The sequence below is a fragment of the Acanthaster planci genome, linkage group LG10 (genome assembly GCF_054643075.1).
Source record: "Acanthaster planci isolate LZ-2023a linkage group LG10, COTS_SCS, whole genome shotgun sequence".
Lineage (NCBI taxonomy): Eukaryota > Metazoa > Echinodermata > Asteroidea > Valvatida > Acanthasteridae > Acanthaster > Acanthaster planci.
Window position 1 is genome coordinate 10,538,665 of NC_141786.1, and position 12,976 is coordinate 10,551,640.

General features: G+C 43.0%; 1 protein-coding gene across 7 annotated transcripts in view; it reads right to left on the reverse strand.

The window, feature by feature from the left end:
• dixdc1 (DIX domain containing 1) overlaps positions 1-12,976 on the reverse strand; it is a 64,720-nt gene that overhangs the window by 3,132 nt on the left and 48,612 nt on the right. For all 7 annotated transcript variants that reach the window (XM_022243540.2, XM_022243541.2, XM_022243539.2 and 4 more), the window contains 12 exons: positions 12,058-12,197; positions 11,185-11,277; positions 10,405-10,509; positions 9,080-9,184; positions 7,221-7,367; positions 6,591-6,698; positions 6,111-6,203; positions 5,277-5,378; positions 4,811-4,879; positions 3,839-3,926; positions 1,288-1,405; positions 334-442 (listed from right to left, as the gene is read on the reverse strand). In XM_022243540.2, coding sequence (XP_022099232.2) covers positions 334-442; positions 1,288-1,405; positions 3,839-3,926; positions 4,811-4,879; positions 5,277-5,378; positions 6,111-6,203; positions 6,591-6,698; positions 7,221-7,367; positions 9,080-9,184; positions 10,405-10,509; positions 11,185-11,277; positions 12,058-12,197 — 1,277 coding nt within the window. The remainder of the gene's footprint in view (positions 1-333; positions 443-1,287; positions 1,406-3,838; positions 3,927-4,810; positions 4,880-5,276; positions 5,379-6,110; positions 6,204-6,590; positions 6,699-7,220; positions 7,368-9,079; positions 9,185-10,404; positions 10,510-11,184; positions 11,278-12,057; positions 12,198-12,976) is intronic.

A 12,976-nucleotide genomic window follows, 5' to 3' on the forward strand; every position in this document is an offset into this window, starting at 1 on the left:
TGTCAACAGTTTTCTGAGTTAAGATCAACTTCTGTTGCCCAGAAGATAATGCATGTAAGTTCTCTTTGATCCTCAGAAAATGAATGACTAAAAATCCGTAATTAAAAAGTAGTTTCAAATTAAACAGATTCTTTTATTTTGGTAGCTTTTCTTAAATGTCAAAAGAGTAAAAACTACATGGAATTTATGAAGAAACTAATCTGTAAAATCCACTATGCTAAAATTCAAACTTTAGGCTGAACTGGCGGAGGTATTCGGATCAGTTTTTAAAAACACACACAAATGGAAAATCTGGGTGACTTTCTAATTTTTATTTGGGGGGGGGACACTTACCTCTTCCTTGATGGTGCCAAATTCCGGATCCAGCGCTTTGAAGTGATATCGGAAGTTGCCTTCCCTGTCAAATATCTGCTTGAAATCCCTCAGAGTGACCTCCCCCAGCCTTCACGGAGACACACAGAAAACAACAGAATCAGTAACGGTGAAAGTATCCCAATGACACGTGGTCGGCTTGGCCTTCTATTTCAGACACTCTCTGTCAACACCGCAACAGAGGGCGCAATTTATACACGGAACCACTTGTATCAAAAAAGCAGAAAACACACTGGTCAGCCCATGTGCTAAGCAGAAGTCAGCTGCTAGCCTAGTCCAGTGCAACATGCATCACATGCCCATGGGTATGGATTATCAAGGGAAATGTCGCCCTCCTCCAAGTGCCCCCCCCAATCCAATTTTAAGCTAGGATATATATCATTTACCCCCCCCCCTTTTTGCTACTGAATGAAAACTGAAGCCTACATTTGATTTCACGCTCATAAGAGATCACAAATGTCTACAAACTTGAAAATAATGTGCATGTGACGGTCACAATATCCACACACGGCAAATGATGCACTAATCAGTTTCTTTTTGACGTTAATAAAAGTAATCTGGGAAATTAAAATGGGACTAGGGAGTTCGTACTTAATCTCTTTGTCCATGAAATGGAAAAAAATTGAAGTCAAAAACAAAATGTCTTCAACTGAAACAACAAAATCTTAAATTAAAAAATTTATTTACGAATAGAATAAATCTGGAAAAAGCTTTTGTTCACAAAAACTTGAGTAAAGCGGTTAGAAATGGCCTCAAATCGCTCCACAAAGCATCTACAATCCCTGAAGTTCTGGGCCCTTAAAGTGGGCCCCAGATCCCACTCCACTAGGCTTCGTGCTCAGCATTGACTTTGCCCAGACAACCTGTTCTATGGTCACAAACAGTGGCCGCGTGTCAAGCTTCCAGTCTGCTCACCTTTTAGGGATGGAGTTCATGAAGGGCGTTACTGTTCTCTCGGTAAAGTACAGGACCTTGGTGCAGGCAGAGGGGTTGCTACCAGAGGAGGAGACTGAAGAGGCACGGGGCTTGCCGTCTGAAAGGTGAGAAGAGAGAAACAGCGAGGATGACCTCACCGACAAATCTAACCAATGACAGTGAACCTGACTATTAAACTGAAAAACATGGGGCAGGTTGGATCAGAGACCATAGTTAACTCGAGTTTGACTATGAACTCTGATAGAAAGCTCGCTGATCAACGACGGTAGGACTAGTCTTGTCAATTATTCACAACCAGCCTACCAAAGTGGGTGGCATCATTGGTTGCCATAAACCATTTTTAATAGCACAGTGCAGAGAGGACCAGTTATAAGAGAAATGCCCCAAAACAGTATGTCACTAGTAAACGGCCATTTTCACTGTTGGTTTTTTGCTATTTTGCCCTTCCTTCAGCCACCTTTTCTCCCCTTCGGCCTAATGACCTGACAACGGTTGACTAGGATTGTTCGCACTTCAACTTCCCTGTACATGGGCTAGGTACGTCACGAACCAACCACTAGTGATCCTTCATCAAACTTGCCCATGAATGTACAGAAGCAGTCAGGCTATCACAACTGTGAAACAGACAATAGGGCTGACCAATGGACAAATCCAATTTGACAGCAAGGGGACCCACAGGGAAACCCTGCCCGAGATAGACAATAAAATACCATGCACAAAAAGATAGAATGTCTAAGAAGGTCTCAGGGAATCAATTGGATATCTTACTGGTTCGAATGGACTAGGACAGGCTGCGGTCCAATTCCGAGCTATTTATGCAATCACACATATGAAGCCAAACCACGGTTCACAACCATGCACAATGCATGACATCTAGATGCTCAACCAACCATAAAAACTTCACGTGTGAAACTAGGCTCCAATAGCAGTCGGGCTTTATTTTCCTTAAAAAAAAAACCTCCAGAAAAAACCTCTAGATGCTCAACCAACCATAAAAACTTCACGTGTGAAACTAGGCTCCAATAGCAGTCGGGCTTTATTTTCCTTAAAAAAAAAAACCTCCCTGCCCACAATTCCGACCCATGATTCGAACCCACACCCCATGCATCACAAATCATTATGCCGTAACCGCTCGACTAGCGCAATTTACACAAATTGATGGTGTTTTTACTGTTGATATAACGATGAACAACTGCAACGCAAGTCTAATACACATTAGGCATGCGCAATACAAACACAACTATCGTAGTTTGGCTTCATACGTATGGTTGCATATATATCTCCCAATTCCTGCTCCAAACAGGAGAGAGAGTTGTATGAGTATATTCCTAAGGGAATGCATACATGTATGCGCATGGCCAGTCTCAAACCAAGAACATATTTATTCCCATTCATAATTACCATTTTAGTCAGGAAGTCACGACAAGTCGATACACGGTAAATGTCCAGATATTTTGTTCAAGATTTTTACTTTCATTTTCCAAAAAACCTCCCCATTCTTTTATGGTAACCACCCTTAACCACTTCATGCCGGGGCATTTTTCAATGTTGATGATGCTGGGCCGGCATGACTATCATTTTTTCCGTTTTCAAAATCCTTCAGAAATTCATCATTTCATTTACCAGTTGTTTATAGCCGCACCAAGTAATCTTTAGGCACTACTCTAAGTTGACAGGTGACCTTCATTGACGCTTGAGTATTTCAGCAACACCAGCAGCCTTGTAAACAGAGCCCAGATTGTGCGGTGTTGTATAATTGTCTTTTGTTCACGAACCTGGCTCAGTGCACTGCTGACCTCTTTTCAATAGGGGCCAGATTAGCGTGCAGCGGTGCTGTGTGGCTCATCGCTGCGGTGGTGGAGCGCCTTTGTCCCCGGTGGTAATCCGCTCGCTCTCAATGCCCCAAACCCCGGTATACGGTTTCAGAACAAGGCTGGATTATCACCACTTTTGAGAGTGAAAAATGTTGGTAATGCCCAGCAGCCTGGTCTTTTGTTCGGAGAACGGTCTTTTGTTACAGGGCCCTGTTTCCTTTGTCCGAGTTCGGAGACCCCGGCCATCCATATAAACCATACGTCTCCGATCCCGGAGTCCCCGGCAGGAAGTGGTTAAGCAAGTAGTCCAGGAGAATCTTGTTACATGGACTTGGTGCTCGTGTGGAAAGTTCTGCATGCCGGGGCACACACAGACTCTTGGCCAATAGGAATGGATTGAACTGTCTCGTATAGTGCCAGAGCATTTTTATGCAGCAGGCATTATAAAATCGCAGCGGGCATTACCAAATGTTAATACACCGTCACGTTGTGCATTGTTTAATGGAGAAACTGTTTGAAGTATTTGTGAATTTTGGATTAGGTTCAGGCCTCCAGGCATTAGCAGAGAGTTCAAACGCACACACTCCAACTCATTCAAAGAACTCTATTTCAGTGTACTTTGGGATACGGAAAAGGGACTTGACTGCGATGGTGGGGAACGACCCATGAAACATGGGTCCCTCCAACACGGTAGCTCAGAGGCTCCGAGTACTCACAGTTTGAGTGTTGATGAGATGAGCGGTGGTTGAGTTCTTGTGAGTTACTATCTGTTGAGTATCTCTTAGAGAGACTCTCCGTGGAACTCTGAAGTACGGGAATAAAACAGAAAAAGTTATGAGCCAATAATATTCTCTAATTCAGGAATGATCAAGTTAAACATTAACCCTAACCCTCCTCAATCCTTCACCTGTTGGAGGACTGAGGAGTGTTAGGGTTAAGGTGTGGCTTAACATGGTTCAAAATTTATAATCTTCATTTCTAAAGGATTTTCATGAGTCTAGTAAATAATAGCAAACAGCTAATGGAGAAAAACCTAGCTCAAAAACACATTCACCAGATGAGTTGATCTCTAATTATCTCATCCACATGTTCACTGAGTTTCATTACAATAGACTGTATTCGCAGGGTACCCCATTTCAGTCGTATCCCTGAACACATTGTTTACATTTGAAACTCTCAACGGGATGGTACCAGGTGATGTTTGGGAGGGGTCAGAATGAGATTGTAGAGTAGAGTCTGGTTCTTGAAATTTAACGTTTTCAAATGAATACACACCGTTGGGGAATCGGACTTCAATTGGGTCCCCCCACGCATATGGTCTATTGAAACTATTGGAGTTGAGACCCCTTGGGAGACCACAACCACAAAGACCAACACAAGACCTCCAGTTGGAATTCAAGTCACAAGCCATTCAAATGAGCTGCAACAAAAGCAATCCTTTGTTCATATTCCACCCTGGTTTTTTTTTTTTGTGTCTAATGTTGTGAACGGTCTCGCGTCCGGCCTTGAGTACAAACCCCTGTCAACAGCACGGGGCTGCAGACTGACATAAGCCTTGGAAATATACAGACAGGAATTACTCTGAACTGCGTCAATCATCTAAACATGTATTTCCTGTCCTGACCAAACTTACTAAGCCTGACGCCCATCCCACAAAAGGCTACACCAACTTCTACAGAAAAACTTACTGTGTCACTGTCTTTGTACATTCCACGCTGTTTGGACACAGATAAATGGTCCATTAAGGTGCATATACCCTGCAAGCAAAAAGGAGCGATTTAAAATGCAACAATTTAAATACAATTTTCAATGTCTCCTCTCAAGAGATGTACTTGGATGTGGGTCGTTTGGCGGCTGCCTGAGGCGCCCTCGTTTGCCACTAACTTGACCATGTTCAATGTCTTCATTGTACAAAGCATTTGAACATAGCTGTATGATATTTCCGCTTTACAAATGAATACATTATTATTATCATCTCATTTCAACTTGTTAGCATGTAAGGTTTCTCAATTAAAACAAATCAATGGTATTTTAAAGGGCACTAAAATTTGAACGATTATTTTGTCAGTCCCTGTTCTTAGTGTGTGCAGAAGCAGATATAATACCAATTTTCAAGCAACTGTGAAAAGAAAAATCCTAGAAATCTGTCAGTACCTGTTCTAGTGTGTCTAACGGGTGGTGGTTGGGGTCGTGGCTGCTCATGTTGGACCTCAGACTCCGGAGGGCGCTCCGCATCGTCTGAAGCTCCTCCGAGCCCTGTGGGATCAATGGGCATGTACATAGTGAAAAACAGGCAGTGGCTGACTCACTGTGGCAACGGCTTGCTCTGATTCATGCATCTTTGAAAGCCTCATGGCTAGCGGTTACATGTTGATCAATGTCCTATAGTGATTCGGACATAGCCACTTCTTAGTCATGCAGCCCCTAAAAAACACAAAAACTAAAGACTGGCTGCCAGGCGCCCTCAATGGTTCAGGCACACAACCGATAACTAATACAAAGATGGAAAAAGACAGCAAATGGCCTGCCTCAATTTGAACAAAAACCTTTGAACTTTTGGGAACACGTTCCCCAAACGAGTAGAGGCACCACAGCAGGGTACCAGCTACTCTAAATAAACATACTGTGATACTTGCACTGGTTACCTTTTTCAGGCTTGGTATTAAAGTAATTTCTGCATTCCACACAAAGCGATGTACTTAGTAGCTCCGAGTAAGTGGACTAGCTCTGTACTGTTCACTCAGCCCTGATTTACACATTTCAGCTAGGCGTTCAAATCCAGACGCTTGAAGCAAAACTCAATAGGCTTGTGTACTGATGGTATCACATTTTCTTTAAGGGTATGCTTCCATATGGACCCATTTAGGGCCCGAAATGTACTGAGCTCTACAAGCACGCACACATGTAAACGATGTGAGATGTCATCAGCAACTTTCACCACCCTGGCACAAAATATCACCAGAGAGTCACTGCTAAACTCGTTCTCACCTCTTTGAATGGGAGTAACGTGCTACTGTGCATCCGGTCCTCGAGCTTCATCAACTGTCTGTCCTGGGAGGTGATGTGAGCGGCGAGATTTGCCTGCAGGTGGAAGCAACATCAGGGGATTTACTCAAGATTTGGCCAAATGGAGGTCAAATGAACAGTAATTGCATTATCAGATCTGCTCTGTCGTCATCCGCGTCTGATCGGACGTACATTTATACCACAGTCACAGGAGAAATCATTCTCACGATTTAAGCGTCAAAACCACAAACACCTGACTACAAAAAACACATTCTCCACATTTTATTCAGGCATTTTGTCCAAGCTCATTTACTTTCACTCAGATAAAAAAGTGGTTTGAAAATGGCAGATGTCCGATTGTACAAAATTAAAACTCTGAAATCATGCGACTCAATGCATTAGATCTTTTATAAGAGTGGCATGACAAGAATCCAATGATGGCCAGTTTGACCCTTGACCCACCTCGGCCATGTTGACGTTGTCCAGGCGTTGTGTCAACTCCTGCAGCTGGGTCTGCAGCTGGTAGTCTCCAGAGTTAGTCTTGTTCTCCAGCTGGTTCTGTAGTTCCGTCTGTTTAATCGAAGCAAAAAAATACAAACAATATGAACAATGCAACAAATCAGTCTCAAATCCTTGCTTAGAAAACCAAGTTAGATAAAGAAACTCGAAGTCCAGCTGAAAATTTGCCTTTATAATATGTTTTATTTTCTATTGAAACTTTACACAATGCATAATCGAGAGTGGAATCTTACATTTATGAAACAAATAAATGAATAGTAATATCCCCCCCCCAATAATCCTTCTGCAGAAAATCACATAAGGAAGACAGCAATGCAGTTTTGCCGACACGATTCATGTCTTCTTTTTCTACGGGAATTTAAAAATGAAACAAAAAAGAGAGTTTGGAATTCAGGTCATGCAACCAAAGAAAGTTGGGACTAGTTCAGGAGAGCTGGGTCAAGTCTCGATCAGTTGACGTTTCTCAACAATGGAAGGCAGTAATTTTAACTACTGCACTGTCTGACTTTCCTGAAGAACAAGAAACTGTGGATTTCTAGCAGTGAGTGACCTTCAACCTCTGACCCCACCGACCTTGAAGGAGTTGAGTTCCTGCAGCTGCTGCGTCAGACTCTCGATCTGCTCCTGCTGTTGCTTCAGAAGGTCGTCCTTCTGATTCAGCTGCCGGGTCAGGTCGGAGGTCATCCGCTCCTTCTCCTCCAATCGCCTCTTGAGGTCCGTCTGCAAGTGGCGGGAAAATATGGGTGTAACAATAACATCAACTTGTGAAAGTGTAGCTGTGTCCAAAAGTTAGAGCTACGATATGGGTGCATATGGAGAGCATTGGCTAACGGCTGAAACCACTCCCCATAGACATATGTGACTCCTAGCCACAGCCAGTCAGTTTTGACAAGGTCTGTCTGTGACGTATGTGTGAGAACACTGTTTCTTGGTCTACCAGAAAAGTTCACTTGCAACTTGGTTAGGCTTGTTTGTTTTGATTTCAGAATGCTGGCAAGGAAACACAAAGAACTGTGGGTAATTTTTCACCAATGAACAAGCATTCCTGACGTGCATTTTACCCGTATGAAGTGAAAATAGGTGTCTATTCAGTAGCACAATGAGGCATGGGGGGGTGGGGCTACGAGGGGTGCGAGGGGGGTGCGGAAGGGGTGCAGAAGGGGTGCAAGGGGTGCAAATATGTGTAAAGAGGGATGCATACATGCATAGGGTCACACACCAATGGAAGCTAGAGTTTAATAGCTATCAAAACCACGCACTACAAACTGGCGAGGCGTATCTTAAGGTCACCAGAAAGTTGCATCGGTCTCAAAGTTTGGCGTAAAAAACTCAAGAGCATGTCTAGCGATGCAGCAATGGGAGCCTTACACTGTTTGTTATCATCATCGATCGTTCGTTATCCCAGCATGCATCACACTCCAGTGTTCGGTATGTACATATACATGAGCGTCATTCTATAACTTTGAGGTGCAAAAGTGAGACATTTTTGGTGTAATCGTTACTCCAGACACCATGGAATGCGACAATATGACATGGAAGGACAGGTATCACTGAATACGGCCGTTTCACAATAGTGCGCCACCAAGAGTTTGCAATGCGTTGGCCAATCACAATGCGCGGAATTTGTCAACCCAATGCGCGTTTGGAAAGGGTCGACAAATTTCGCGCATTACGATTGGCCAACACGTTGCAAACTCTTGGTGGTGCACTACTGTGAATCATCCGTATTTGACTTCAAACTACATTTATTTGTTTGACGGGTAATCTGCGTTACTTAATTGCATAACTCGGACCAGCCAGTTGACCCAGGCAGCGCGGTGGCGGAGTGGTTAAGACGTCTGCAATAGTAAGCAGGTGGTTGTAGGTCCGAGTCCCACCCAAGAAAGCTTGTGAATTTTGTATCACAAGCTTTCAGACAAGTACTGGGTAAACAGTGTTAATTAAAATACGTCAGTGTAAGGGCAAATTTCATAATTAACATTCAACTCTTGGGAAATAAATGTGATGTAAATTTATAAAATTTGCACCAACGAAGAGACGACCCCAAATTTTTAGAATGACCCATTTTGATGTACACCGAAATCATTTCTCAAGTCGAGGGTTTGCAATCGGCATAGGCTTCAGGCTCTGAGTCTGTAATTCTTAACAAGACCCTGATTTCAGAAGACTCCGACACTGCACAGGTCCTTTTGGTACATGCGCAACATGAACTTCAAACCTTGAGATGCAAACCTAGCGCTTATCACTTATCAGTGACTCCCAGAGGGAAACCACATCCGGGAACAAAACCCGGGGTTGAGAAATGATCCAAGCTTGCCTGGTAATAATGGCCCCGCATGGGAAAACATTAACGGAACGCATGGGTTATTAAGAATCTGCTTTGTACCAAGATGTGTTAGTATGGTGTCCTCTGGCTTTTTTTTTTCTGTTACCTTTTCGGCATCCTGGTTCTGTTGGGTGAAGCCCACCCTCAGAAGCTCCGCCTTCATCTGGAGGAGGGCGTTATCTTGCTCCGTTAGTCGAGACTGGAGCCCGGCCTGTCGGGGGGTAAACATGGCAATTAGTATCTAGACTTCAGGACCCGGACCAATTTCATGTCACTGGAAGGGCATGGAACTTTTGCTGTGAAGCACACAGAAATAATACTCGCTTTTGAGCTGATGTTTGTTTTCAATCAAAATATCGTGCAATATGGTACTGCTCGTCACTGGTTCCTGGCTGGTTTTAAAGCAAGTAAAAACGCGAAGACCTGCTTTTTTTCTTTTCCTTATTTTTGTCATTTTGCTTTGTCTTTTGTAGTATGGGGTTTTTTTGCCTTTTACTTATGTACATGAAATTGGTTCCTTGGTTAGTACATGGGAACTGTCGATACTGCAAAAAACAAAATTAGTTCTTGCAAAATCATTTTGTCATTTTTTGCAAACTCTAAGTTAGAAAGCTGGCATGAGCAGCGTGTATTAATCTTCACTGGGAAAGTGACCTCTGTATTTACTGTTTAGTTATTCATTTGTCACCCAAATTTACTTTTGTCCCCCAAAAAGGAGACTACCATGAAAGGCATTTCCCTTCCACGCAGAAGTGGAGGATTGTGTAAGATTGAGACTGTACGGCAAAAAAAAAGGCTGGTTGCTTTTTGAAGATGATGATGTCTGGGCCTGCAGCCATTTTTACGAAACATTTTGCAACGGTACGACCTCCCTTACGCCACATTTTATTGAGTACACTGCACACAAATTATGAGCCATTTTACGAAACGTACGCAATGCACAGGTTTGTGACTTGTGCAACAAATTATGGTGTAACTTATGAAACCATTTTAGGTGGTGTAAGTTGGCCTGACACAGAGCGAAAATGGAAATTTTGACAATCTAACTCATTGTGTTCAATTGAGGCTCATCATTGCTGACAAAGGTAATGAAAAACGTATTTGGCTGTGAGAGAACATCAGGATTTTCTGTTTAGTTCTGATGAAAAAAAGAAAAGAACTGTTGTGGTAAGTGGAGGTGATACTGGCACAGGATTGCCCTGAACCCACATATACATGTAGGTTCACATCCCAGCAGAAAAAAAGGCCCAGGTTATTATAGGGTTAAAGCAACATGTTCCACTCGGCAATTTCCCAAACATCAACCAGCTTTACAACTGCATCAGTTAAAGCGACCCTTCACAATGCTCAAGCAGCTGGATGAGACGGGCAAGTGTCTTTGCGGCAGGCAGGGAGAGAGAGCGAGGGCCAGGCAAGGCAGACTGCTCTCACCTTGGTCCCCTGCAGATTGCGACATTCCTGCTTGGTCTTGGAGAGCTCCGTCTTGAGCTGGCCGCATTCCTCTTGGCTCTGACGCAGCCTGGCTTGCAGAACGACCTTGCGGCAGGAAAGAAAAAACAAAATGAGATCAGGTGTTGTAGGAGAAAACAAAACAGAACTCATTTGCCACAAATGACGGTGTAGTGTTCTCTATTTGCACTGACATAGGAATTAAACATAAGGAGGAAATCAGCCGATTAAAAAATGAAAACACCCATAGTATATTACCGTCCTACAGGAAACCGCTGTTGGCTTTTTTTTTTAACTCAACGTGTAACTTTAATTACTTAATACAACTGAAACATGATATAAGTGCCCTCCCTCGCTCACACATCGATACAAAGGCAGTAGCTCCAGGTATACCGCGAGGTTTCATGAGGTTTGCATGGTTTGTGGGAAGGGGTTATCTGGGCATGAAACCTGGAGTTGAGCATTTCCTTGCTGCATCTGCCTCTGGGAGTGTCTTGCAAAATATGGCTGACAAGCAGATTGCTTAACCCCTTCACTACGGAGGACTGCTACTACCGCACCATTGTGTGAGGATTAGTGCATACCACACATACAGTCTATTCACCACGCAGCTGCTGGTTCAATGGGGCCTGCTGCTGGACAAAGCCCTCCATTCAGGGCATACCACAGCCAAAATTTCGCGATCAAAATAATTGCGCCGTGAAGGCGTTAAGAAACTAATCTCTCTTTTTTTTTTGGCTTTATGGTTTTTCTCCAACTCACCACTTGTTCCTTGGCGTTGGATCCCTCAAACATCATCTGATCCTCCTCTGCCTCAGAGCTGCCGTCATCGTCTTGGAGTCTACCGCTCAGTAACTGGGAAAGGGGGCACATTAGAGAGTTTTCCGATGTAAGTGGCAAGAATAGACCCCTGTACAAATTACACCACACTTTGTGTGAGGGCCATTCTTTAAATTCGGGGTCCAAAATTGTGACATTTTTGTGTCCCAGTTACATCTGACCTTTGTTATTTGACGTGGAAGTACCACTAAAATTGATTTCAGAAATTTCTCTTCGGTTTGGCAGGTAATTTGCATTAATTCATCACTCATGGAACTTACAGAATTGCTGGACCCCTAATTTATAGCATGATCCATACGCGTGTACTTTCCTACATGTACAAATACATGTATGTAAGCCGCTCAGTGGAACGTGAGCCCTGATTGGCTCCATAAGAAAGTACGCAAGTAAACAAAGCGTGGCATCATCAGTACATAGGCCAATCGATATCCCAAAAGTTCTTAACACCAAGTCTCGGAATCTATAGGCACTCCTTTGTGACTTTTTAATGTGATGAGTAACAATTTTTGAAAGGCAAAATGCGGCCACAAGATCAAATCAGGTTTACATGACAAAAACGTTTTCAGTGGAAAGATGACTTGTCCCTTTATCTGTAGTTCGTCTTCGTTCCTTGGAAATTCTTTGTCTTTCTGCAGTTTACAAAGCCAACATTTTCAAAGCGAGAGAGATTTCGCTGATTGTAAACATAACGAAACATTTAAAATAACAACGATAACAAGAAAAATAAAAAACTTCAATTGTGTCAAACCTGTGTTGTAAGAGTCTATCTCTTCAAGTTTTTTGGGTTAGTCTTACCAATTCTTGCAACTGGTTCAGCATTTTCTTCGTAGTCTCCAGGTCGGTTGTCATTTCATTATGCTCTTCAAGAAGCGCCTCACTCCATGCGATAGAAGAACGTCGTGAACTCGACCTGGATCTGCCCTCCTCCGGGCTGCCTGCAAGGGACACACACACACAAACAAACACACACACAAACAAACAAAACATATTTTTACAAGAAAATAAAAACAAAAGCAAGCAACACTAAGTGAGAAAAGCTAGCCTTGCAGTGGACGGTCACACTTTGGTCAGTTTACAGTGTCTCCACTGAATCTTTTCTCTTTTGAGAGAGAGCGGGACAACCAGGACAGTTTGAGAATTGAGGGGTATAAAAAAAATCAGCCCCACAAGCAGTCAGGACGCTCAATTCATGAGGAGTCATTCTTTTCAGGAATGCTGGGGAATTTCTTTCGGCGTGAAAACTTGGAAACATGTCGGACACAAAAAAATGCAGAATTCTTCCTCTGATAACAACGTACATGACAAACAACCTTAGCACAAACCTTTTCCGCGTTTTCTTTTACCAATTGCATTAGATACACGCACGGCTAGCTGGAGCATCGTGGAGGTTAGATCCCGACCAGCCAAATCGTTAGGGACACATTCAGTGTGCTGATACAAATGAATGCATTTATTCTAATGTCTGCTTTCAATGGAAATGATCAGTCTTGATGTGTTGGAAAGAGGAAGTGTTATTCCATCATATCAGGACGTGGCTGGGTGAAATGTCATTGACTACATGGCGATTATTTACAAGATGGCAATTTCATGACTAATCTGAAAAAATACCAAATCTCAAGAGTAAAGAAAGATTGTATTAAATGTACATGTTTGTACCGTATTATGTATTTATACATGAACGCGTCTGTTAATTTGTCGGTGAGGGTATAGGGGG